At 42.5% G+C, this 27,233-nt stretch overlaps 1 protein-coding gene across 2 annotated transcripts in view; it reads right to left on the bottom strand.

Annotated features, from left to right (window-relative positions):
• TRPM3 (transient receptor potential cation channel subfamily M member 3) overlaps window positions 1–15,112 on the bottom strand; it is a 389,792-nt gene extending 374,680 nt beyond the window's left edge. Inside the window, exon 1 of one of the 2 annotated variants that reach the window (XM_075278698.1) lies at window positions 14,572–15,112. In XM_075278698.1, coding sequence (XP_075134799.1) covers window positions 14,572–14,661 — 90 coding nt within the window. In that variant the 5' untranslated portion in view covers window positions 14,662–15,112. The remainder of the gene's footprint in view (window positions 1–14,571) is intronic. The other variant, XM_075278690.1, reaches the window with a different exon arrangement.
• Between the last annotated feature and the right edge of the window lie 12,121 nt (window positions 15,113–27,233).

Genomic DNA, 27,233 nt, shown 5'->3' with positions numbered 1-27,233 from the left:
AATTTAATATTGAGGAGTATGTTATGAATGTAAGAATTTGTAGGCATATCAAGATAGATGCCAGGTATTCTTTAAAGGGAGTTTGTCATCGGAACCCAGCAGCTTTTCCACAACATGTGGCCTGGTTCTCTGCATTGTCTCAATCTACATTTATATAGAGCAAATTATAGTATATAAATCATATAGATATATAAAAATTAAAGGGATTCTATCATTAGAATTCCCTTTTTAACTAAGTACACGTAGGAATAGCGTTAAGAAAGACTATGCTTCTCTTACCTTTATTATTCTGATCCGTGCCACCATTCCTGAGAAATATGGTCTCTTATATATGTAAATGAGTTTTCAAACAGCACTGGGGGTGTCCCCGTGCTGTTCGAAAACCTATCCTGTTTGGCCACAGGAAAATGGCCAGCAGACATGCGCAATTGGAACTTTGGATGAAGACACGAAGGTGACGCGGGAGAAGAAACGGTCCGTAGAAGAAGACAAAGGCGGATGCTTCATGGTGGCTCAGTGGTTAGCATTGCAGCGCTGGAGTCCTGGGTTTGAATCCCGCCAGGAACAACATCTGCAAGGAGTTTGTATGTTCTACCCGTGTTTTCGTGGAGTTCCTCCCATTCTACAAAGACATACTGATAGGAAAAACATGTACATTGTGATCCCTATATGGGGTTCACAATCTACAAAAAAAAAAAAAAAAAAAAGACCCCCAGTGCTGTTTGAGTGCAGGGGAACAACCCCCAGTGCTGTCTAAAAACTCATTTACATATATAAGAAAGGAGATATTTCTCAGGAACAGCGGCAAGTATCAAAATAATAAAAGGTAAGAGAAGAATAGTCTTTCTTAAGGCTATTCCTACATGTATTTAGTTAAAAAGGGAAGTCTAATGACAGAATTCCTTTAAGTATATTTACAGATGAGAAAATATACATTCAGATTTACTACACATTGGAAAAGCATTGCTTCTGGGATGCATGGAGAAGGTAGCTCTATATATCTCAGATTAAATGTAATTTCTTATTGTTTTTGCTTAGTTACAAGAAAAAAACAACAAGGCAGCACTACCTATATTGCGGCACAGCAGATTTTTAAAAGAATATGGCAGAATCACTAACCAAATTATATAAATGCCTTAATGGGGGGCAATATTGTCCCTTTTAGAGACCAGATGTCCAATGTCCAAGACAATTATTGTGAAATAGTTTAGGTGTAAACAGGCATACTGTGTATCCAATCCATTAATAGGGAAGAAGAATCAGAACAGTCTTACCATTTTGGTAGGTATATTATGGTGTGTGCAGTTGCATTGTAGATTCACCAAAGCAACTCTAACAAATCTCATCCTAGTGGACCTAGGATTGCTGACCTTAACCCTAAATTGACTCTCACCTAGATACAGTTTCAACCAAGGGATTAACAAAAAAACTGTTTTTGGGAAGCTTTGTTTAACTATCCCTCTATTTGCTTAGATTTATCTGTAATATCATTATTTTATTTTTTCTTTTCCTTTTCTTGACAAGCACTTCTCCTCTTTGACATACACAATACTGGTCTTATCTGTATTATTACTATTTTTATTTTTAATTTTTTCCTCCCCTCTTATTACTCCTATTTATAAGTAACTAGAGGGAGGACTCGGCTTTGCACAGGTATATTACATGTTATGTTTGTGTAGTGGCCCCATAAGAATAGTCCAATTTTGCACTGGTGTATTTTGTATGTGGTTTGTGTGTGGTTTGTGTGTATGTCCATAAGCGTCATGTGATTATGTGTATCTCATTTTGGATGTCAGTGAAAAACCTGTGATCAGTTGTTATGGATACCTGGAGTAAAGCTGTATCTAATCCTTCCCCGTGTAGTACTGCGTTTGGATGCAAGTGTCTAATCCTTGTTGGTGTGGTACTTTGTGCAGATGCACATATCTAATCTTCCCCATGTGATATTGTGTGACGAGGCGCATATCTAATCCTCCAGTAAGTGAAACTGTGTGCAGACGCGCGTATCTAATGACTCTGGCGTGTGGTACTGTGTGCAGATGCGCATATCTAATCCTCCCCCATGTGGAACTGTGTGCTGAGACGCGTATCTAATTCTCTGGCATGTGGTACTGTGTGCAGAGGCCTGTATCTAATCCTCCCGTGTGGTACTGTGTTCAGATGCACGTATCTAATCCTCCCCTGTGTGGTATTGTGTGAAGAGGCGCGTATCTAATCCTACGGCGTGTGGAACTGTGTGTAGACGCGCGTGTCCAATCCCCCGGCATGTGGTACTGTGTGTAGACGCGCGTATCTAATGACTCTGGCGTGTGGTACTGTGTGCAGATGCGCGTATCTAATCCTCCCCCATGTGATACTGTGTGCTGAGATGCGTATCTAATTCTCTGGCTTGTGGTACTGTGTGCAGAGGCATGTATCTAATCCTCCAAAGTGTGATACTGTGTGCACACAGGTATCTAATCCTCCCCTGTGTGGTACTGTGTGAAGAGGCGCGTATCTAATCCTACTGCATGTGGTACTGTGTGCAGACGCGTGTATCTAATTCTATGGCGTGTACAACTGTGTGCAGACGCGCGTATCTAATCCTCTGGAGTGTGGAACTGTGTGTAGACATGTGTATCTAATCCTACGGCATGTGGTACTCTGTGCAGACGTGTGTATCTAATCCTATGGCGTGTACAACTGTGTGCAGATGCGCATATCTAATCCTCTGGGGTGTGGAACTGTGTGTAGACGCGCGTATCTAATCCTCCCCCATGTGGTACTGTGTGTAGACGCGCGTATCTAATCCTACGGCATGTGGTACTGTGTGCAGACGCGCGTATCTAATCCTACGGCATGTGGTACTGTGTGCAGACGCGTGTATCTAATCCTATGGCGTGTACAACTGTGTGAAGACACGTGTATCTAATCCTCCCCTGTGTGGTATTGTGTGAAGAGGTGCGTATCTAATCCTACAGTGTGTGGAACTGTGTGTAGAAGCATGTATCCAATCCCCCGTCATGTGGTACTGTGTGCAGACGTGCGTATATAATCCTATGGCATGTGGTACTGTGTGTAGATGCGCGTATCTAATCCTCCCCCATGTGGTACTGTGTGCGAAGGCGCGTATCTAATTCTCTGGCTTGTGGTACTGTGTGCAGAGGCATGTATCTAATCCTTCAAAGTGTGGTACTGTGTGCACACACACGTATCTAATCTTCCCCTGTGTGGTATTGTGTGAAGAGGCACGTATCTAATCCTTCGGCGTGTGGAACTGTGTGTAGACGCATGTATCTAATCCTACTGCATGTGGTACTATGTGCTGAGACGCGTGTATCTAATCCTATGGCGTGTACAACTATGTGCAGATGCGCGTATCTAATCCTCTGGAGTGTGGAACTGTGTGTAGACGCGTGTATCTAATCCTAAGGCATGTGGTACTCTGTGCAGATGCGTGTATCTAATCCTATGGCGTGTACAAATGTGTGCAGACGCGCGTATCTAATCCTCTGGAGTGTGGAACTGTGTGTAGACGCGCGTATCTAATTCTACGGCATGTGGTACTGTGTGCAGACGCATGTATCTAATCCTCCCCCATGTGGTACTGTGTGTAGACGCGCGTATCTAATCCTACGGCATGTGGTACTGTGTGCAGACGCGTGTATCTAATCCTATGGCGTGTACAACTGTGTGAAGACACGTGTATCTAATCCTCCCCTGTGTGGTATTGTGTGAAGAGGTGCGTATCTAATCCTACTGCATGTGGTACTGTGTGCTGAGACGCGTGTATCTAATCCTATGGCGTGTACAACTGTGTGCAGACGTGCGTATCTAATCCTCTGGAGTGTGGAACTGTGTGTAGACGCCTGTATCTAATCCTTCGGTATGTGGAACCGTGTGCAGACGTACGTATCAAATCCTTCAGTGTGTGGAACTGTGTGCAGAAGTGTGTATTTAATTCTCTGGTTTGTGGGACTGTGTGCAGACCCGTGTATCTAATCCTGTGGCGTGTGATACTGTGTGCTGATCTGTGTATCTAATCCTCTGATGCGTGTATCTCAGTTTGGATATCAGTGTTGTATTGTGCATGTGGAGTGACCGTGTGTATTGCAGTTGGAATATGAGTGAAAGTCTTGCAGGTTTGTATTGGCTAAGGGGGGGGGGGCACTGTGTTTGGAATGCTGTATCTCAGCAACGGTATGTCCGAGCGAGTTGGAGTCTCGTCTTAAACCTTCCCGGATATCTGAAGTATCTCTGTACCAAATTTGGTGAAGATCGGTCCAGTCGTTTGGTTCGCATTAGAGCACAGACAGACAGACAGACAGACAGACAGACAGACAGAAATTCATTTTTATAATATAGATAAACTAGAATAATAGTTAATTTGATTGAGAATTTACTATAATCTCCCTATTACATTGCGATATGTCCATCTTATGACAGTCGTCCCAGCTGCCTATTAAGACCATTATGCTAGTTAGCATCCTTGAGTTGTCTTAATTACAGGCCATGTTCCCTACGCTGGGCGTTGTGACATCACTGTGGGTCCACCGGTGACCCACATGAAGGAATGGGGGGGAGGGATTTATACTTAAATATTCAAGTAGGTGGCACCTGCAAAACTAATCCCAGATGTGAGTGGCAAGTACTCTGTTGGCTAAACTTTCTGATGAAGGTTGCCATTTTTTTATGCATGCTTGTACATGACTCGATTTTTAATTATCTGAATATTTAGATAGTAGCGTCTGAAGTGTCCCATATAGCCCTGGGATGAATTACGTATAGTACATACTAGGGCTATGTTCAAGACTTGCTTGTGACTGCCCGTGTAAGGGTGGGAGTTGTTAGGGCTGCTCTGGTGAATTCACAATGAGGCTGCACACCCCATAATATACACACCAAAATTGTAAGACTGTTATGATTAAGGCCTTGGTGCATTGGTCAAAGCTACATTTTCCCAATGGCACATAGGCACCACCATTTTGGGTAGGATCACCATCACCTGGAATGAGGTCCGGGGCCAGAGATCTGTTGCCATGACAGCTGGGAGCCTATTTAAGGCTCCCAGGCTTGTCTGGCATTCATTTGTATGACAGGCTGCTTTATGCAGTCTGTCATACGGATGACAGTATTTTGCAATGCATTAGCATTGTAATGAATTGTATTAGTAATCAGACCTCCTGGGGTTCAAGACTCCTAAGGGGTGTAATAAAGAATGAAAAAAAAAGACCCCTAAAAATAAAAATTCAATCACCCCACTTTCATGGAATATATATAAAAGTAGAAAATTGAAACACATGCACATTAGGTATCCCTGTGTCTGAAAATGCCCGGGGTACAAACTTGCAAAAATATTTTTTCTGTACAATCAACGCTTTAGCAGGAAAAAAGAATCAAAAGTGCCGAACCGCTGTTTTTTGCTGTTTTGCTTCTGGTAAAAATGTTAATAAAAAAGTGATCAAAGCAATAGACATGCCTCAAAATGGTATAACTAATAAAGTACACAAAACAAACAAACAAGAATCATTGGTGTAGATTAGAGATGAGCGAACAGTGTTCTATCGAACACATGTTCGATCGGATATCAGGCTGTTCGATGTGTTCGATTCGAATCGAACATCACGTGACAAACTCCAAAAAAATTCGATTCCCCTCCCACGGCGCTTTTTTTGCACCAATAACAGCGCAGGGGAGGTGGGACAGGAACGACGACACCGGAGGCATCGAAAAAAAATCGGAAAAAGTCATTGGCTGCCGAAATCAGGTGACCTCCATTTTAGACGAATAGTGGATTTCAAATCCGGGTCATATGAGAATGTGAACTTTGTGACTAAGAGACAGGGATAGCTGTACAGGCAGGGATAGCTAGGGATAACCTATATTTAGGTAGGAATGTTATTAAAAATAACTTTTTGGGGCTCTATCGGGTGTGTAATTGTGATTTTTGTGACATAAACTTTTTCCAATAGGAATGCATTGGACAGCGCTGATTGGTCGAGTTCCGTACTCTGGCCAATCAGCGCTGGCTCTGCTGGAGGAGGCGGAGTCTAAGATCGCTCCACACCAGTCTCCATTCAGGTCCGACCTTAGACTCCGCCTCCTCCGGCAGAGCCAGCGCTGATTGGCCGAAGGCTGGCCAATGCAATCCTATGCGAATGCAGAGACTTAGCAGTGCTGAGCCAGTTCTGCTCAACTACACATCTGATGCACACTCAGCTCTGCTACATCTGATGCACACTCGGCACTGCTACATCAGATGTAGCAATCTGATGTAGCAGAGCCGAGGGTGCACTAGAACCCCTGTGCAAACTCAACTCACGCTAATAGAATGCATTGGCCAGCGCTGATTGGCCAATACATTCTATTAGCCCGACGAAGTAGAGCTGAATGTGTGTGCTAAGCACACACATTCAGCTCTACTTCATCGGGCTAATAGAATGCTTTGGCCAGCGCTGATTGGCCAGAGTACGGAACTCGACCAATCAGCGCTGGCTCTGCTGGAGGAGGCGGAGTCTAAGATCGCTCCACACCAGTCTCCATTCAGGTCCGACCTTAGACTCCGCCTCCTCCGGCAGAGCCAGCGCTGATTGGCCGAAGGCTGGCCAATGCATTCCTATGCGAATGCAGAGACTTAGCAGTGCTGAGCCAGTTCTGCTCAACTACACATCTGATGTAGCAGAGCCGAGTGTGCATCAGATGTGTAGTTGAGCAGAACTGGCTCAGCACTGCTAAGTCTCTGCATTCGCATAGGAATGCATTGGCCAGCCTTCGGCCAATCATCGCTGGCTCTGCCGGAGGAGGCGGAGTCTAAGGTCGGACCTGAATGGAGACTGGTGTGGAGCGATCTTAGACTCCGCCTCCTCCAGCAGAGCCAGCGCTGATTGGTCGAGTTCCGTACTCTGGCCAATCAGCGCTGGCCAATGCATTTCTATGGGGAAAAGTTAGCTTGCGAAAATCCCAAGCTGACAGGGATTTCCATGAAATAAAGTGACTTTTATGCCCCCAGACATACTTCCCCTGCTGTCCCAGTGTCATTCTAGGGTGTTGGTATCATTTCCTGGGGTGTCATAGTGGACTTGGTGACCCTCCAGACATGGATTTGGGTTTCCCCCTTAACGAGTATATGTTCCCCATAGACTATAATGGGGTTTGAAACCCGTTCGAACACTCGAACAGTGAGCGGCTGTTCGAATCGAATTTCGAACCTCGAACATTTTAGTGTTCGCTCATCTCTAGTGTAGATCTATTATGATTTATACACCAGTTTTCTAACAATCCAATCAAAGCATAAAAGGTCCCTTTTTTTCCCTATGCGATGGCATACATTTCCTTCCAGGGTCACCACATGATGGAGGGTACACCTCGTGAGTAACGCCAGTCTTCATATATCTGCCCCATTGTGTTTGCAAGCACTGATACTACCAGCATTGTATGTGTTGCTATTACCTTGAGGATTTCCCAAGCATTCATTTCTGCAATGAATTTGCTGCAATCATTACAATACATTTTCAGTTTTTCATTTCTCCTGGTGGTACAGCGTGAGGCTGAGATGAGAGCTTAGCAAATACATTTACATCTTAAGTCACAGTGGGGAATGTAAGATTTCTTTATTGCCTGTTTATGTGTAGACTGTTATCCCCCACCAATTCACTGCTCAGGATGGATTAGTCATTGTAGTGCTGTAATGATAGATGGGTGATACACTAATTGATTTGTTGGTTCAGTGCTTTGTGTATGCGTCTATGAGCAGAAAGTCATTCAACTGTTAATAATGACAGTCAGGCCATAAAACACCACTGGATGAATACTCACTGCTATATAATATAATGCTGTATTGTATTAGAAGCCGCTAACATCTGTATCATAAAGCAGTGTGAATATCTTATGTGTAAATACTATATAGTGCTAATATTTGAGAGTCTCCCCTTACATATAGGCGGCTCCAGTCTTGCGTGTATTGCTGACATTTTACACCAAATGCTACCCGGTAATGACACAACCAATTAGCAAAGCTCTGATGTACAGTAATTAGCCCGTCAATGACCAGCAGGTGAAATAGGAACTTGTACTGAAAGCCAAATTATTATTTCTGTGTTATATTAGTCCAGGCATAGTTGGTCAAAATTCCACCATGACTTCGGTTAACCACAATACCCAATTCTCCGATGTCAGGAGTTGCTTTGTGACTCCCCACAAGGTATACTACACCTGTTACACTTCTTTTCCTCCTTGTGACACGGAGAGAACACTGTGGTTATTGGTGGTTTTTAGTTTGACATTGGCCCATTAGGATTAACTAGAGTAAAATAATTCAGGAGCTTTTTGGTTTTAAAGAAGACATGCCACAAGTAAAATGCTCATATGTGTACATTATACATGTGAAAACTGATTTTATACATGATCACTCAAAGTTATAGGCCTGAAGTCTAGTGGTGTATGTAAAGAGGACCTTTCATGTCCTCTAAGATAGGGCATATTATATACCATTGCTAACAATGCAGTGAATTCAGCACACATTTCGTTTTGCAGGTATCTGCCCCAGTTTGAGAGAGATCGGTATCATTTGTATTGGCTGCTAATATCAATTCACTGTCGGGGGTGGGCTGACCTTAAAATTTAGAGTCATTGTTGAGTGGTGAGGAATGCCCCATTCCAGGTATAAGACTATAGAATAGTGATGAGCGAGTAGTACTCGATCGAGTAGGTATTCGATCGAATGCTACGGTATTCGAAATACTCGTATTCGATCGAGTACCACTCGCTGTTTGAATGTAAAAGTTCGATGCAGAACCAGCATTGATTGGCAGAATGCTATACAGTCGGCCAATCAACGCTGGTTCTTCTCTTACCTTTAGAAGTCTTCTCCGTGCAGCTTCCCCGCGGCGTCTTCCAGCTCTTCATTCACTCTGCCAGGCATCGGGCCTGGGCAGAGCCGACTGTGCATGTCTGCTTGTAGTGCGGGCATGTGCAGTCGGCTCTGCCCAGGCCCGATGCCTGGCAGAGTGAATAAAGAGCCGGAAGACGCCGCGGGGACCCTGCACGGAGAAGACTTCTCGGAGGATCCAGCCCGACCCTCACTCATGGACTTAGTAAGTATAATTTGATCGAACGTTGCCTACCCCTGAAACGAGCATTTTCCCCCCATAGACTATAATAGGATTTGATATTCGATACGAGTAGTCAAATATTGAAGGGCTACTCGAAACAAATATCGAACATTTTACTGTTCGCTCATCTCTACTATAGAAGTGTACCATCAGGGAAATTTTCCTCACTGCCCAGCAATGATGCAAAGCTTTAAGGCCAACCCATTTGACAGTGCAGTTATATTGTTAGTGGAAACTGACAGCACTGATATCTATGGCACCAGGGCAGATACTGGCAGAACGGAGACTCAGAGTGCTGTCAGCTTTGAAATACTTCCTTAGAGGAGATGAAAGATTCTCTTTAAGGCTGAAGTCCCAAGGAGCTTCCCGCAGCAAAAAAGCACTGCGGGAAAAAATGCGGCACAAAGCATCATGGTTCTTCCCACAGCGCTTTAGACAGAAAGTTTGCAGAGGTTTCCTCTGCAGACTTTCTGCTTCAATTACACCTATGGGGAAACCTCTGGCGTTTCTGTAGGAATAATTGATATGCTTCACCACGGTTTTTACTGCAAAGTGGTCATGGGATTCACTAGAATCCCATCCACTTTTCCCTGACTGTAAAACACAATGATTTTTTTAAAAAATGCAGTGTATTACAGTACCTGCAAAGTGAATGGGATTCTGGCTAATCCCATCCACACACTGCAGAATAAAATGCAGCAGATATCATAATGTATATCACAAAATTTTTACTCACATAACAACAAAAAACCTATATTGAAATTTTCAATGGCAGTTTTCTGCAAAGGGGTAGTTAAAAAAACTGTAGGTGGTCTGGTCGCAAGTCTGTAGTGAGAGGGGTCATGCCTGGGGTCTGTATATGGGAGTCTGGCCTGGAATCTATATAGAGGGGTATAGATTGTGGTCTGTATACAAAAAGGCTTGGCTTGGGGAGAGCTCTGACTTGGATATGTATACAGAAGTGAGTTGATCTAGGGTTAGTATAAGGGTCTGATGGGCTAGGGTCTGTAAAATGACATATCTATATTTAAGAGATCTGGTGTGTGGGATGTATTCATTTGAAGTCTGCAAAAGGGAATCCAATGTATTATATGTGATTCTAATACCATAGGTTGTGGTGTGTCCCATTTATAAGATAAACATTACACCACCACCCCCCACAGGCACACACCTTTTAAATTCTCCTTCATGTTCTTTCTCAAACATTGCCAAGTACTGACCAAATACAATCAAAATATGTAAAGATAATTAAAAATAAATAAATAATAATAATTCAGATTGACTCATAACAAACATATACTGTTAAATGACCAATGAGGAAAGAGGAATAAAAACAATGGGGAATAGGCATTATGTTTTGTACGAAAATTGTGACTTTTTTGTTTTTTGCGCCCCTTTGCCACTTCCACAAAAAGGGGGTGTGACGATGGAGGGCGGAGTCATGAACCTAGTCAGGATTATCAACATTTGCACCAGAAATCTGGCATAAATTAAGTGGAAAATGTACACTATAAGCTGGCATACATTTCTCCATTTCTACATTTCTTCCTCCAGATGCACTCCCCAGCGAGTATGTGTCATCTTTGAGGAGGCGTGCACCTCTTCGTAAATTAGGCACATCCTTCAGCAGCAATGAAGTTATGAAGAATGGCATTGATAATTGATAAATGCTTATGTCTTCAGTAACAGATGAAGTATGTACCTATACAGAGTCATACCCTGTTTCCCCGAAAATAAGACAGTGTCTTATATTAAATTCTCTTCCCAAATATATGACCTGAATTATTTTTGGAGGATGTCTTATGCAACAGCTGGAGTGGGGGATACTCAGCAGTCATGCCGGCGCTTCCTTAGTAGAGCGCTGGTATGACTGCCGATTGTAGGTGGTCCTGGAGGTGAAGGGGGGTGTCTTATTTTGGGGGAAACAGGGTAGTTATGGGGCAGAGGTAGCAGTCATAGCAGGATGTGCTACTTCAAGGAACCAATATGTCACTATCAAATCAATATATCACTATAAGACATTGGTTTTATAAATGGTACGTGGTATTTAGGGACCCTATTACAGTGATTATATTGAGGCCCATGAGCTTCACATTACACAAAGTAATCTTACTCTCAAATCCTGAACACATTGCCATATTCCATTGGCTGATAATGTCACAAAATTTAGCTGAAATATTTGGGTTTTATCTTGTGCTTTTGATAGCTTTGACAGCTTTGTTTACTAGGACACTTAGGAGTTTAGGATCTGTGCTTACTACTCCTACTGAGAAATCTGGCCTTGGACATCTAAGCACCTAAGCTGGGCCAGAACACATTCTGGCCATAATCTTACTGAGACTGATTTGGATGGTATACAATACTATTTACAGCCACAGTAAGTCACTGTGCCCAATTCATTATTCATAAGCAGCTTTAAACTGTCAACAAAATGTGTTTCCTTTTCTGCGGGTCAGTGGTTCTTGGCTTTTGAGAATTTTACATACTTTCCTGCACACTGCAGTAAGAATTATTACCCCTCTAGAAAAGCAACAACGCTATAAAACCATGAAATATAAAGTAACACATACATGTATTGTTCATAGTCTTTGCTTATAGAATATTTATTGTGGACGAAAGATATAACTGATATTCTATATGTGCTATATTTACACATTAATTACCATTTGACATCAAACATGTTACAGAAGAACAAAAAAAACAGCATGTCATAGAGGAAGGGAGAATTACAATTTCATTGATACTTGAGAATTCATCCCCTACTGGTAAAGAAATGTCACTGAGCAGCCAAGCAGATGTGGAAGGAGCAGAAACATACCTATGGCCAGAAACTATGGATATGAATCGGGGTGAGTCTGATCTGCAAGATTTGCCAACAGACAGCTCTGACACAGGGAGAGGAAGGAAATGTCAATTGTGGCTAAAGCTGTCTGAAGGTAAATCTGGTATATCAGGCCTACCCCAATGTACCTGCCAGGTGAATTAGCCATCAAAAGCTTATTATCTCTGCATTGCTACATCAGTTTATGGTCACATGGGTATGTTTCTGCTACTTTGTTTCTCTTTAAAGGCCCCTATAAAGCACTATATGGTTTGGGGGCATTTTGGACCTGAAAAACGAGACTCCCTGTAGACAATGCTATAGAATGTGGTTTCATATATGAAAAGAATTATAATTCTATTATCTAATATAATATAATATAATATTGGCCTGTGCACACTTAAGGCCGGGTTCACACGATGTATTTTGGCACGTAATGGGGAACGTAGACGCCGCGGGAGCTTTTGCGGGCCGTATTTGCTTCCATTGTTTTCAATGGGAGCCGGTACTGTAAACACGGCGCTATTTTGCGGCCGTGCGGCGGCTGCAAAATAGCGCCGTGTATACGGTACCGGCTCCCATTGAAAACAATGGGAGCGTATACGGCCCGCAAAAGCTCCCACGCCGTCTACGTTCCCCATTACGTGCCAAAATACTTTGTGTGAACCCGGCCTTAGGCTGCATTCACACTGAGTAACGCTGGCGTTTTTTGTGCTTATTTTTGCACATAGCGCTGCGTTAACGCCGCGTATACGCCGTTCAACGTGACCGCAAAATAACGCGGCGCAAACGCGGCGCTATGTGCAAAAATAAGCACAAAAAACGCCAGCGTTACTCAGTGTGAATGCAGCCAAACTCTGTACAAGTTTCAGAACATCTGTTATCCACATTACACACTACTAAGGGCTGGCTGAATGTTGCTGTACCCAATCATGCAGTGCATTACAAATTATATGTCACATTTGTGATGTAAAGGTCTGGCTGGCCCTCTGCTTGAGTGCAGTTACATGTCTAGGCACACTATATCAATAGACTGGTTCATGGACAGGTGTATTCTTCTACCCATCAAGTGCCAGAAACATCCAAGAGAGTTCTCCAGAGACTGTGGCCAGAATTGCTGAATATTAGATAAATAGTTCTTGTAAAGGTGAAGACAACACAAAAAACTAGACAACCAAAGACGTAATAATCCGCCATATGGTATTACAATAAATAATGAACTGTTTTGACAAGTGTTTCCCTACATTAGAAAGCAGTATTTCTTCCAAGGAGCATTTTTTTTTCAGGGACAGTATGCATTTCATTACTACTGTACACAAGCTTACATGTCATTGTTTCCCCCCACTCTTAATTCCTCTCTGTGATCACACATCCCCTGGAATAGCCTCTTGTTATTACTGTGCCGACATCTGTCAGAGACCTGGCATACACTAGTTTGTCTGGCTGCTGATCTGTAGATCTGTGGCTTATCAGAAAACATCTCAGAAAGAGACTTGCCCTTGCTTCAAGTGATCCACATTCCTATACAGCTAGAATGGCCGTAGATATAAAGTATTGTAGGGATGACCCAGGAAGCGTCCATATCATACAGAGATGGCAGATGATGCTATCATTACATAAAATAAAGTAAGAGCCTGTAAATTCTGTGGACCGCCTATGGTATTGTTATATACTGCATTGTAAGCCATGCTACAAGATCCAGTACACAACATTTCTAACTTTTACATTGCTTCTTTTACTATTCCCCCTGTTTTGTAGAGCGCATTGGATAAAAGATTTCCATTTTCTAATACTGTACAACTAAATATTTAATGACATGCAAGTTTGTGGTGAGCAGAACAGTATTTATTTTTTTTTAGATGGAAGTGACTTGACAGTAAGATGCATTACATCACAGGATTATTGGTTGCAAAGCGGTTAGTGAAAGCAGAGATGAATTGAGATGTATTAGAGTTGACTTTTATTATCTGATCTCTGGGTAATAAAGTGAAATTTTAAGGGTGCAGTTACATGGTCTGGTTTTAGCATGCCATTGTAGAAGCCAAAACCAGGTGTGGATCATAGCAAGAAGGATAGTATAAGGATTCCTATTATTTCCAATCCGCTTCTGGTTTTGGTTTCAAAAACTGCATATAAAAACCTGAACGTGTAAATGCACCCTTATACCCTTTCTCTTGCTTTAGTGACTCAAACAAATGATTTTAATGTCAGAATGAAAACCTTCACCTCTGACGCTAGTAGTCCTCATAGCTATAGGGTGACCTAGGAAATAGGCATTGTATCAACTGTGACAGTCTTTTGTTCACCGCAAATGCATCCTGGAACTATCCTTGTGTGACAAACCTCCGCAGGCAATACAGAAGATACTTACGGGTTGCGAGACATTTAGCTGCAGCCTTAGAAATGTAACTACATTGTAGCATAGGGTGAGAATCTGTCAGACTGGAACACAAAATCATTGTTCTGTCTTTTACGCCAGTTTTAACCCTACTTGCAAATGCCCAAATTGGCATAAGAGGAAATCATCTGCTACAAGCCCACACACAGCTCCCTATCATGTAAATGTACATCCACAAAGTTAACACTAAACAGAGTGCAGAAGCTGTTCTATAGTAAAACATCAATTGACCCTAATGACATGCCATTCTTTTGCTTTCATACCTTTAGAAGTCTGACAGAAGGGAGAAAGGCAGCATGGCAAAGCTTCCGAATGGTCCAGTTTAGAGGCCGGGGAGCATCAATTTGACTCATGACCCTTTGTAATATTCCACTGGGAAATTGAACATCAAACCTTGAGAGATGTCTAAAGAACAAAAGAGCCCTTGCAAATCTGACATTCCTTGCTCATCAACATGTCCACACCAGCTTTGTAGCTATTCCGTGCAGCTGATGCTCCCGGGAACTTGGAAGGCTGGAAAAGTGGATTTTCTTTTAGCTCCTGATCCTCCTTAAAAAAAAAAAAAAAATCAAGCTCCTGTCTTGAAGCAGCAGTGCTCATGCATACCAAATGTGGCTGAATGGAAGCAATCAGCCTGCTGCTCAGGGGAGGGCTGCACTGCTACACAGCAAAGGGGTAGCCTGCATAAAACAGGAATCTACCTCTCTCAGGCTTGTGTGTCTCTCCTTCACCCCCTCCTCCTCTCCTTCACTGGAAACAGTCACACATGCTGTTTCTTCCACTCCACACACATGCCATTTATTCCGACTCTATCTCACTCTCTGGCTTGCTTTTTATTTGTTTTCATACTGTATCTCCACTTGTTTCACAGTGTGAAGTGGAGGAGATTCATTTAGTTTATAACTAGGTTGTGAATTGTATCTCATTAAATCACTAAATCCAGAGAAAATATGTATGTATGACAAACAGGATTAGAAGAACTAAAGTAGACCTATGGAATAGAACATGTCTAATAGCTATCGCCTATCTACCTATCTATTACTATCTATCCATCCATCTATCTGTAGCTATCTGTCTATCTTTTATTTGTATAGCTATCTTTCTATCTACCTATTTATTTTCTCTATATATAGCTATATGGCTAATCTATCTTTCATTTCCAGCTATGTGTATCTAGTTTATTTCTATATAGCCATCTCTATAACTTTCTCTATCTACTATTTACATATATACCCATCTACAGTTTAGTGTAGTTTATCATCTATCCATTTATCTTCCGTCTATCTATAAATCTATCAGCACCAGTTAAAATGAAGCTGTGCAGCATTATTAATGGGAAATGTGTGTGAACTGTTTATACTGTTTATACCATATAACAATGGCATTTTGTACTCGCCACCTCTATGCTGGAGACTCAGGAGTTAATTGGTAATTTCTGTACAGATATGTAGGAAGAAATGGCTTCTGCTCTGAGTTTCTAAAAGGAGGTAAGAGTTTAGGAGTTGCAAGGAGCCCCCAGCCATAGTCGGTGAGATTCATGTTGTTCAGTTGACTTCTTATTCTAGGTTCACACCTGCATTAGGGTTTCCATTCCCTGGATCCACTTGAAAAAACGGAAACCCAATCCTCTTAAAAAGACTATAATGGGATCTGCTGAGTTTCCGCCTGAAAAATGTGGAGAGAAAAGTTCTGGTTGCCTTGCAATTGGGGACGAAATTGTTATGACCCGGTCTCAGCAGTCTCGGCCTGTTAGGTTCAGGCGCAGAGTGTCTGGACGGCATTCAGCGCGTGAACCACCTGATGCACGGCAGGGGAATGTTCACACCAGACATGATGTTTCTGCTCTGGCACTCGGGCGTGGATCACGTGGTGAGTTGCCTGGTGGATCAGTGCCTGGTGTGTCTTGGCCTCTGAAGGGGTTAAGTTCTCTGCAGTGCTGAATACTTGACAGGCCATGGGCGAGGCCTTCTCTTTACTATATAAGGATGTTGCACATGCTATCTGATGCTGGTCTTAAACGTCTGTTCCTGTTCTCAGTAATGGTCTGTTGTCTGAAGCTGCTACCATCTGCATTCCGGCCCATCCAGTTTCTTGCTCCTGTTCACACAGGACTGGTTTGTTAAGTATTGAGCTCCTATCCAGACATAGTGTTCCGGGCGCAACGAGCCCTAGGTATTTTTCTGTTTGGAATTTTGGTAGGGGTTTTTTGTGTGGATCCTAAGTTCTGTTTTTTCCTATCCCTTGCTTAAGTTCAGTTATTCTGTGTTTCACGTTTATTTTCTCCCTATGCTTTACGTTACTCATGTTCACCGTTAGTCCGCGTCTGGATATCCGTGGGGGGCTTGTTCTGTATCTGCCTCTCCTTCGTAAACGTGAAGCTAGACAGGGGCTCTATTTCCCTTGGTAGGTTAACTACTTCTCCGGCTGTGCTCGTGCCCATTCAGGCAAGTTAGTCGGGCCCACGGCTACTTCTAGTTGTGCGAGGCAGGGTGTAGGAGGATCCACACTAGAAGTCCAAACTGCTCATACTTCCGATTTTGTTTTCTTTTGATGTGTTTTTCCTGTACTGTACTGAGAAGTTATCAGTCAGGGGCCAGTCCGTGGTCAAAGATCCCCAGACCATAACAGAAATCCCCAAACGCAGACATGAACCTAGCCTTAGCTAGCCATAGAAGAGTGAACAAGCTTGTTGAAGAGCACCATCGGTTTCTGAGATTATTTAGTGGAAGTTAGGGTTACAACAGGCAGTCCCATGTCATCCGATATATGGGACTTCATTAACTGCTTTGCACCAATTTTTTTGGGTAAAAATGTTGCAAACCGAGGAGCAAAGCATGGTTGTGCAAAATTTGTAGTTTTTCTTGGATCTCACCAGTGGGTAGTGTTTCACATGAACAGATTTCTAACAGCTTTATTTCTAGATAATATAATGGCCCCCCATGCACAGTGATAGTAAAGGAGCTAGTGGTAAGCTGCATTTATTACTTATCACAGGGGGGAATAAGGGTACCATTGACCTCAAGAAGTTCAGAAAGTGTGGCTCCCTCATTCATGTGAAAGATACCACTGATAGAATAATGTTTCATAGTGGCTTTCATGCTGTATAATGTCCCACAGCAGCCCCCCACGCAGTATAATGTCCCATAGTGGCCATTCATGCAGTATAATGTCCCATAACCCTAACCCATGATCTAACCATGATATCTCCATTTCTGTCAGTGATCTTACTATAAAACTAAGGCAGTACACACTACATCTCATTGTTGTATTTGGCTCAATTCTCACCTTCATCTAACAGATTCAGACACTTGCATGCTCTTGTCAAATACACATAAAAAAAACATCTATAGAAATCGCCCTTTTCTCACTGTGGAAACATCAAAAACCCTTGTCTTGACTATTCCAAGTCTCTTCTAATTGAGCTTCCGCTTAACAATCTGCCCTGAATGCGACTGCCAGACTCATCTTTCTATCAAGCCGGTACACAGATGCACCTACCTTGTGTCAGTCATTGAACTTGTTGCCCATCCACCATGGAATACAATAAAAATAATAATAAAGTTTTCACACTCACCCACAAATCCTTCAATAGCGCTGCACCTCCCTTAATGTCCTCCCCCATCACTGTCTATCACCCTAACAGTCCTTTCTGTTCTGCCAATGACCATAGACTTGTATCCTCGGTTATCTGAATAACCCACTCCCATCTCCAAGACTTTTCCCGAGTTTCACCAGTGCTCTGGACAATGAGCTTCAAAACTGCCCTAATCTCACATCTGGTTCGGCTTATCAGATGACTTGATCACATTGTTCTACACTTCCGCACACTAAGCTAGCATTTCTTATCCTAGGCTATCCTTTCTACTCTATTCCTTGAACCTGAGCCCTCCACCTAGAAGTTACTTTGCACTCCATGCACTTAGTATCCATATATTTATAGATACCGGCTGGTGACTGGCTTATACTGCTTCAGCTATATGAGCTCATTTATTAAGATATGGCTGGCCATTATACTAAACAAGCCCCCTTACCTCTTCCTTTCCCTCATAAATTGTAACCTCTCACAAGTAAGGACCTTCCTCCTATTGTTTGATATGTTAATTATTTGTCACATTCTAATGTCAAATACTGTCTGTTCATGTCCACTCTGACTTGTAAAGTGCTACGGAATATGTTGGTGCTATATAAAGTTACTATTATTATGGTAGCCTCCATACAGTATAATGCTCCATATGGTCTCATACAATATAATGTCCCATAGTGGCTCCCATACAGTATAATGTCCCATAAAGGCCTTCATACAGTATAATGTCTCATAGTCGTCTCCATGCAGTATAAGGGGGCATTCACACGGAGTAACGCCGGGCGTGTATCACAGCCGTACATGCCAGCGTTACGGCAGACTGCCGAACACTTCCCATTCACTTCAACGGGAGCGCTCATAAACGCCGCTGTTATGAGCGCTCCCATTGAAGTGAATGGGAAAGTGTTCGGCAGTCTGTCGTAACGCCGGCGTGTACGGCTGTGATACACGCCCGGCGTTACTCCGTGTGAATGCCCCCTAATGTGAATCTGACATTTTCAATGTTCACCACCTATGGCCTACTATTACACCTCTTTAGACGCTCAGAGTATAATTAGTGGAGGTCCACTCACCTCCCCTAGTGTCAATATGCAATCTGTGATTGGGTCCGTGCAAAATCACGGCCGCAAAATAACGCGGTGTATATGATCCTAACTCCCATTGAAATCAATGGGAGCGTTTACGGCGCGCAAACTCTCACACGCCGTATACATGCCAGATCACGCGGCACGTTACATCGTGTGAACTCCCTCTCACAGTGTTTGTTCTGTTTACTCACATTCCTTGGACTTCTGCTAATTACTTTGAGAGTCTTTAGAGACCCAGAGTGTAATATTACTTTGTGGGTGACAGACCCCACAAACTACCATTATTAAGGCGATAGCTTTCACTGTGGCATGTACCCCTAAGGACAGCAGGAGATAGCGGGGTAGCGGGGGTACAAATACTGCAGGTTAAGAACCGCTGTTCTAGGCCATGTCTGGATTTCAAAGCTATTTTGAATAGCAGTAGTATTGTATGCTTTTGTACAAAATCATATATTAGGGATGGCCTGTTCGGAGTTAGTGATGTGACACTGGTTATTATCTTCATTAGCTATCTCCAGGTTTATTTTACAGAATGACAAGTAAATGGTGCATAAACTACAAAGTGAATCTTCCAGTGAGTTAAAATGAACCCGTGGGCACAGTTTACAGGTCTTGTAAATAATGCTTTTAGTCTTATAAATTGCTGTATAGGAAATAATGGAGTCACAACAGCTTTTCTGCTGCTAATACAAATTAGGTTGCTTGGGAGAATTTGTCCCACAGCTATTGGACCTTTAGTTACATTAGTGACTTGTCCCTAATTTAGGAGGCAATTCTGATGTACAATACTGTATAAAGGACCTAACCTAAAGACAGGTCAAGAGAAAAAAAATCTCCTGGAAAACTGCTTTAGGGTGCATTCACACGATGTAACATGCAGCGTGATCTGGCACGTATACGGCGTGTCAGAGTTTGCGCGCCGTAAAAGCTCCCATTCATTTCAATGGGAGTTAGGATCGTATACGCCGCGTTATTTTGCGGCCGTGACAGTGGAGACGCTGTGAAAAAAATTGTGGCGTTTTACAGTGCAAGCAAAGTGGATGAGATTCATGTGAATCCCATGCCCACTTTGTGGAAAAAATTAAGCGCAGACACGCTGCGATTTGCAAAGCCGTTGCAGCTTTGCAAATCGCAGCATATCAATTATATCTACGGAAACACCGGCGGCTTTCCTGTAGATATAATGAGAAGAGAAAGTCCGCAGAGGAAAACTCCGCGAACTTTCTCTTGAAAGCGCTGCAGAAAGAACCACAGTGGGTTCACGCCGCGGTTCTTTCCGCAGATCTTTACCACTCCGATTACGTCCCATGGGGCCTTAGCCTAAGGGTGCATTCACACGATGTAACATGCAGCATGATCTGGCACGTATACGGCGTGTCAGAGTTTGCGCGCCGTAAAAGCTCCCATTCATTTCAATGGAAGTTAGGCACGTATACGCCGTGTGAGATTTTGAGCGCCGTATACGCTCCCATTGATTTCAATGGGAGCCTGGATCGTATACCCCGCGTTATTTTGTGGCTCCCATTGAAATCAATGGGAGCGTATACGGCGCTCAAAATCTCACACGGCGTATACGTGCCAGATCACGCGGCACGTTACTCCGTGTGAATGCACCCTAAAGTGAATAAATGACAAATTATATTGAATCATTTCCTATAAAGCTATATATCAATCTCTTCAGCTCCTCCTGCTCTATTACATGCTGCCTGTAGATCAGACCCCATGTTGAGCATGACAGAATGACTTTAATAAATTCACCACACTTCTGTGACTATTTCTTCTAGCAAAGGTTTATACAGTAAATACATATACATATACAAAATACAGTAAATACAAATACATGCAAATAAATTCTGTGTCCTCTCATTCTTCAATCTTTCTTTGTTTTAGTTACTGAATGTGAGATAGTAAAAGCGAGTATGATTGCAGGACTGGTTGGTTGGTAATCTCTAAATATGAGGTTTTGCATAGGAGCTTTAGAAAAAAAAATAAAATGAAATAGGATATAACTGGAAATTGGATTCCACGATAATTGGGTGGGGGGGGGCACTTATCAAATTCAGAGTGCAGATCAATAACCAATGAAATTAAGAATTATGTATTTAATCCTAAGTATCCTACCTCTCACAGATGTAAAAAGACATCCATGACATATGAACTATGAAGACATTTCTGTTGAGGGATTATGTGTCAGAAATACCCATGAGAAAATCTAATGTCAAAGAGAATTTTACTCTTGTTTCTACTAAAGACTGAAATGTCAAGGGAATGAGTGTACAGCAACCATGGTAGCTCATGAGCTTGCAGGTATTAGACAAGAATAGCCATTGTATTCACAGAAAAGTGAAAACCTTTGGTCTGGATGCACCTGCTGCTCCTGCATTTATGTTATTACCCCAAAGTAGAGGCTTAACCAGAGGATGGGGCAAAATGGAAAACCTTAAAGTGTAAATGATTAGTCCTTAATACTGATCCTTAGCCAGGTTGCACATGTTCGGCTGTGAATGAACAGTACAGGCAGCGCATGGGCAAGACTAGGATGTCATTTGTGTGCTGCGAAAGAACTGGCCGTGCTTCCTTTGCCCCTTTCATTCAATGAATAGGAGCCACAGAAGCACGGCCACAAAATCAGACAGGAATAGGATCTGTTCCATATTTTGCGACCCGGACTGTAGGCCTGTACACAGGACCATGTAATTCACGGTCATGTGTATGGGCCCATAGAAATGAAAAACCTGGATAGCACACAAACCATTCAACCAGTCATCTGCAAGGCACTTTAGGGACTCAGTGTGCAGCCATACAGGAACCAGGCAAGTGACTTTGACTTGCACATGGAACCTAAAAGGCTATGAATTCTCTGTGATACCTGAGACCAAGCAATGCTACTGTAGGTATAAAAATGTTAATGTTGTGTGCACACTGCTAGATAGAGCATGGGGGAGACAGATTTATTTCCAGATGACACTTAATATGTTAAATACGGTATTAAGATATTTATATGCAGCTTCAATATATATATATATATATATATATATATATATATATATATATATACACTCACCGGCCACTTTATTAGGTACACCTGTCCAACTGCTCGTTAACACTTAATTTCTAATCAGCCAATCACATGGCGGCAACTCAGTGCATTTAGGCATGTAGACATGGTCAAGACAATCTCCTGCAGTTCAAACCGAGCATCAGTATGGGGAAGAAAGGTGATTTGAGTGCCTTTGAACGTGGCATGGTTGTTGGTGCCAGAAGGGCTGGTCTGAGTATTTCAGAAACTGCTGATCTACTGGGATTTTCACGCACAACCATCTCTAGGGTTTACAGAGAATGGTCCGAAAAAGAAAAAACATCCAGTGAGCGGCAGTTCTGTGGGCGGAAATGCGTTGTTGATGCCAGAGGTGAATGGCCAGACTGGTTCGAGCTGACAGAAAGGCAACAGTGACTCAAATAGCCACCCGTTACAACCAAGGTAGCCAGAAGAGCATCTCTGAACGCACAGTACGTCGAACTTTGAGGCAGATGGGCTACAGCAGCAGAAGACCACACCGGGTGCCACTCCTTTCAGCTAAGAACAGGAAACTGAGGCTACAATTTGCACAAGCTCATCGAAATTGGACAATTAAAGATTGGAAAAACGTTGCCTGGTCTGATGAGTCTCGATTTCTGCTGCGACATTCGGACGGTAGGGTCAGAATTTGGCGTCAACAACATGAAAGCATGGATCCATCCTGCCTTGTATCAACGGTTCAGGCTGGTGGTGGTGGTGTCATGGTGTGGGGAATATTTTCTTGGCACTCTTTGGGCTCCTTGGTACCAATTGAGCATCGTTGCAACGCCAAAGCCTACCTGAGTATTGTTGCTGACCATGTCCATCCCTTTATGACCACAATGTACCCTACATCTGATGGCTACTTTCAGCAGGATAATGCGCCATGTCATAAAGCTGGAATCATCTCAGACTGGTTTCTTGAACATGACAATGAGTTCACTGTACTCCAATGGCCTCCACAGTCACCAGATCTCAATCCAATAAAGCATCTTTGGGATGTGGTGGAACGGGAGTTTCGCATCATGGATGTGCAGCCGACAAATCTGCGGCAACTGTGTGATGCCATCATGTCAATATGGACCAAAATCTCTGAGGAATGCTTCCAGCACCTTGTTGAATCTATGCCACGAAGAATTGAGGCAGTTCTGAAGGCAAAAGGGGGTCCAACCCGTTACTAGCATGGTGTACCTAATAAAGTGGCCGGTGAGTGTATATAGTGCGTAATGCATACACTGCTTTTGCAAAGCCACAGGATAAACAAAATAAAACCCTTCTCGTCTGAAAAACTAACTTAAACGTAAGGAAACTTTTCCCTGACTTGGCAACTTTTCTCCCACCTTGGCAACAACAACAGGTGGCACGGTACCTGCTTTGGAGGTCCAGTCTGGACAGTTCAACTCTGTCAGTGTGGTGCCACCCTACTAGTCTTCACACTCAGACTGTGATTAGCAAGCTGACCTCCCTGGTGTGAATCTTTACCATACACCCTTTAGGTGCCTGGCTGGGATATACCTGCCTTCCCAGACTACACACTTCACTCTCTAACTATATATATATATATATATATATATATATATATATATATATATATATATATGATATAAATATCCCAATCACGACTATGTTTTCAACCACTGATATCTCTGGAAATAATATAGATAGCACTGCAGCCTTAGTGTTAAATAAAAGAAGAGAATCTCCCATTCCATATGATACCAAGTTTTAGAATGTGTGAGTTATAATTGTCTCTCATATACTGCTTATAGTTCCCCTCTCTCTTACAATAAGGTCACCATGCTCCCAATACTCTCCACAGTGCTATTAGCAGTGGTTGGTGCAACTTCCAGGACATGTGGTGATGTCGTATAGTATTATGAGCTCTCTGGTGTTTGCAGAAACTGGAAATAGACAAACCACACCTGTCTAGAAGATGCCACGGAAAAAACCAACTGAATTTAGTGAATCCCATCCACACATTGCAGAAAAATGCGTTAATTTCTAAATGCTGTGATTTCCAAAAAACATTGCATTTTTGAAAATCACAGTATGTCAATTATATCTATGGAAATGCTGATGGTTTATCTATAGGTATAATAGAAGAAGAAAGTCTGCAAAGGAAGCCCCCAATTTGAAAGAACAGTTCTGATGTAAAATATTGACTGTTTTAAGGATCTAACCTAAGGAGAGCCCATGATAAAAAAAAAAAAAACACATACAATTTTCCTCAGAGGACTTTCTGCTTCAATTTTACCTATACAGAGTACACATGCATTTCTGTTGCGGTTTTTCCTGCAGTGCTTTTTTGCCGCTGCCCACTACATGGGGCCTTAGCATAAAACTGCCTTGGTGGTTGAAGGAATTCTAGAATAGGTGAAAAGGTTAGTAGGCTCCTGTTAAACATAGCATGTCCTTGTCTCAAACTGCCTTTTTTTCTGATTTAAAGGGGTTTTTCCATTTCACGTTTCAGCAGTTTGCCTGTTGTCTCTTCTTCTCACTTTTTGTATTTCTCCCCCCCCCCTTCCCCCTCTTGTTGAACAGGACACAGAAGTATCTCAATACTTATGCAGATCAGATAACATGCACATGCTATCTTGTAGAGATATTAGACTTTATCATGCTTTATCAGCTAACTGCAATTAGCTGAACTGATTGTGATGCCGACACTGAGTAAGTGACGTCACTTGTCCTATCTCACAGGTAAGTGGTTATGGGAATGCTGTGTAAACAATGGGAGGAATAAGTTCACATAGCAGGCAAACAAAGCAGCATTTCTAAAGCAATATATTTAGGAAAAGTGTGCAATTTAAATAAACTACCAGTATAGAAAGGATCCTTGAGATGGGACAACCCCTTTACATTTTTTTGCTCTATATCATTATGCACACACATCTCAAACAAAAACACAAAAAGTGCATTGTATAATCTGAAAAATCTGGCAAATGTTTTCAGTGGTGACATGCTGTACATCTACAAAACCACTGCAGTCAATCTACAGTGTCCAACATACTTATGCTATACAAGCTAGCATCACTATTGAGCCTGGTATATACTGCACCATCACTACAGGAAAATAAACCGACTAGTAAAGATCACTGGAATTTACTACAGTAACTGAAAAAAAGCCTTCATGTTTTCTAAAAACAGCACCATTATTACATATGTTGTTTGTCGTCATGTTTAATGCCAATAAGCAAACCCATACAATCCTGACTTCAATGTCTGAAGTATTAAGCACTCCCTCTTGATACTTTTCTTGCATTATTCCTTCTTCTCCATTCATAGCTGTTGTGATAGTCTTGCACTATTCAGGATATAATAATGTGAGTCGGTGTTTCATTTTGTTAACCGCTTATATCCACAAATGACAAACACAAAAAACCTTGCCGTACAGTGCAGAGTCCCCCATGCTGCTTAGCTAGCAAGCTCTGAAACACTCATGCTGATGGGTTGACACTTGTGGGCAGATTAGGGAGGCTTCCGATGATGAGAATAGTTTAACTGGTGGGTATAGCTGGCAGCATGAAGCAAAATCACATCAGTGCCTTTTAAAGCTGGCAACAGATCAGACTATAACATCCTTCCATGTTTTTTCATAAATAGGAGAATGATTCTTAAAAGGAATTGTTGAGATAGAGAAGGTAGTAATGCTGTGAGATCATGCTGAATGACAGGAATACTGACTCAAATATAAAAAAGATCCTTTAATAAAGAAGGCTCTATTAGCCTATCACGTGTGAGAACTACAGACGTAGCAGAGCTTATTTTATTATGTGATGCTACTTGAGATCAGAGTTTTAGATATATCCCACAGGGCTGCAGGTGACCAAGGTGCACAGAAAAAGAAAGTCGAATGAAACCTTTTTTAGACATTTTATGACAAGACTCTTTCATCTGTCATATCTGTAATTTGCAACTTTTTACTTCTCTTGCCACTATTACAGAGAGTGGCAAGAAAGAGGGCAGGGTTCAACCAGGGGATGGGGCCACAGTCAGTATAATAGAAACTGACTTAAAGAAGACCTTTCAAAAACCATAAATAGGTGTTGCTTTACTGATTCTGGCACAGTTGGAATATTTTCTCTAGCCCCCATTGTTCCTGAGCAGTCTATGCTATTAGTTTTGATGCCTGACATACTATTTAGGGCGGGCTCACACCTGCGCCCATGCGCGCTTTAGGCAATCCAGTTGGGTTTCCGTCTTCTGCCCCGAGAAACTGGACAGGAGACGGAAACCTGGCAGTCAGTTTTCAAACCCATTCAAGTGAATGGGTTTGAAAGTGAGCGCCCGTGAGCGTTTTGTGCCTGTCTGCAGCAAAACCGTTTTTTTTTTAACCAGACACAAAGCCGGACATGCAGGACATTGAGTCCGGTTAAAAAAAACTGATTTCGCCGCGGACAGGGACAAAACACTCACGGGCGCTCACTTTTCAAACCCATTCACTTGAATGGGTTTGAAAACTGACTGCCGGGTTTCCATCTCCTGTCCAGTATCTCAGGGCAGAAGACGGAAACCCAACTGGATTGCTTAAAGCAGGGACGGGCGCAGGTGTGAACCCGCCCTTAGGCTTTGTACTGTCAGGAGGGCGGTGTCAGGCAGGAGCAGACAAGGAATGTGATTCTGATCTCTGACACTGGCTGCCTCTGACTGCAGCACTGAATAACACCCTTCTGTATGACTGTTCTACTGACATTGCAGAGCTTAAAGGGGCTGTCTGGGCAAAAATAGGGTTTATGTATACGCTTTAATTAGGCCAGGGGAGGTGAAAAAGATATTTTAAAAAATCATAGTCACCTTTTCTCAGTGCTCCAGTTTCTCCCAACGCGGTTGGATCCTGCCGATCCATTGTTGTCTACTAGTGGAAGTCCCCGCCGGACATGACCACTGAGGCCAATCAGGGGCCTCTGAGAAGGACATGTGACATCACTACCTGTAATGTCCCTGGTCCCTTCCTGAGACCGTGTATCTACTGATAGGTGCTGGTTCTTGAGTCAGATCCCCACCATTCACATACTGATGACCTAGCCTGTGGATTGGTCATCTTTATCCATTACCCTTGGATCTCGGACAACCCCTTTAATTTTCCTCACTGTTTATATGAAAGCACTTTCAGACTAATATTGAGAGGCAAATATTATTGTCTGTATAATAAAAGTTATGCAATTTTTCCAATATATTTTCTGTATAAATTCTTCA

Source organism: Leptodactylus fuscus, chromosome 1 (assembly GCF_031893055.1).
Source record: "Leptodactylus fuscus isolate aLepFus1 chromosome 1, aLepFus1.hap2, whole genome shotgun sequence".
Taxonomy (NCBI): Eukaryota; Metazoa; Chordata; class Amphibia; order Anura; family Leptodactylidae; genus Leptodactylus; species Leptodactylus fuscus.
This window is presented reverse-complemented; position numbering and strand designations above follow the sequence as displayed.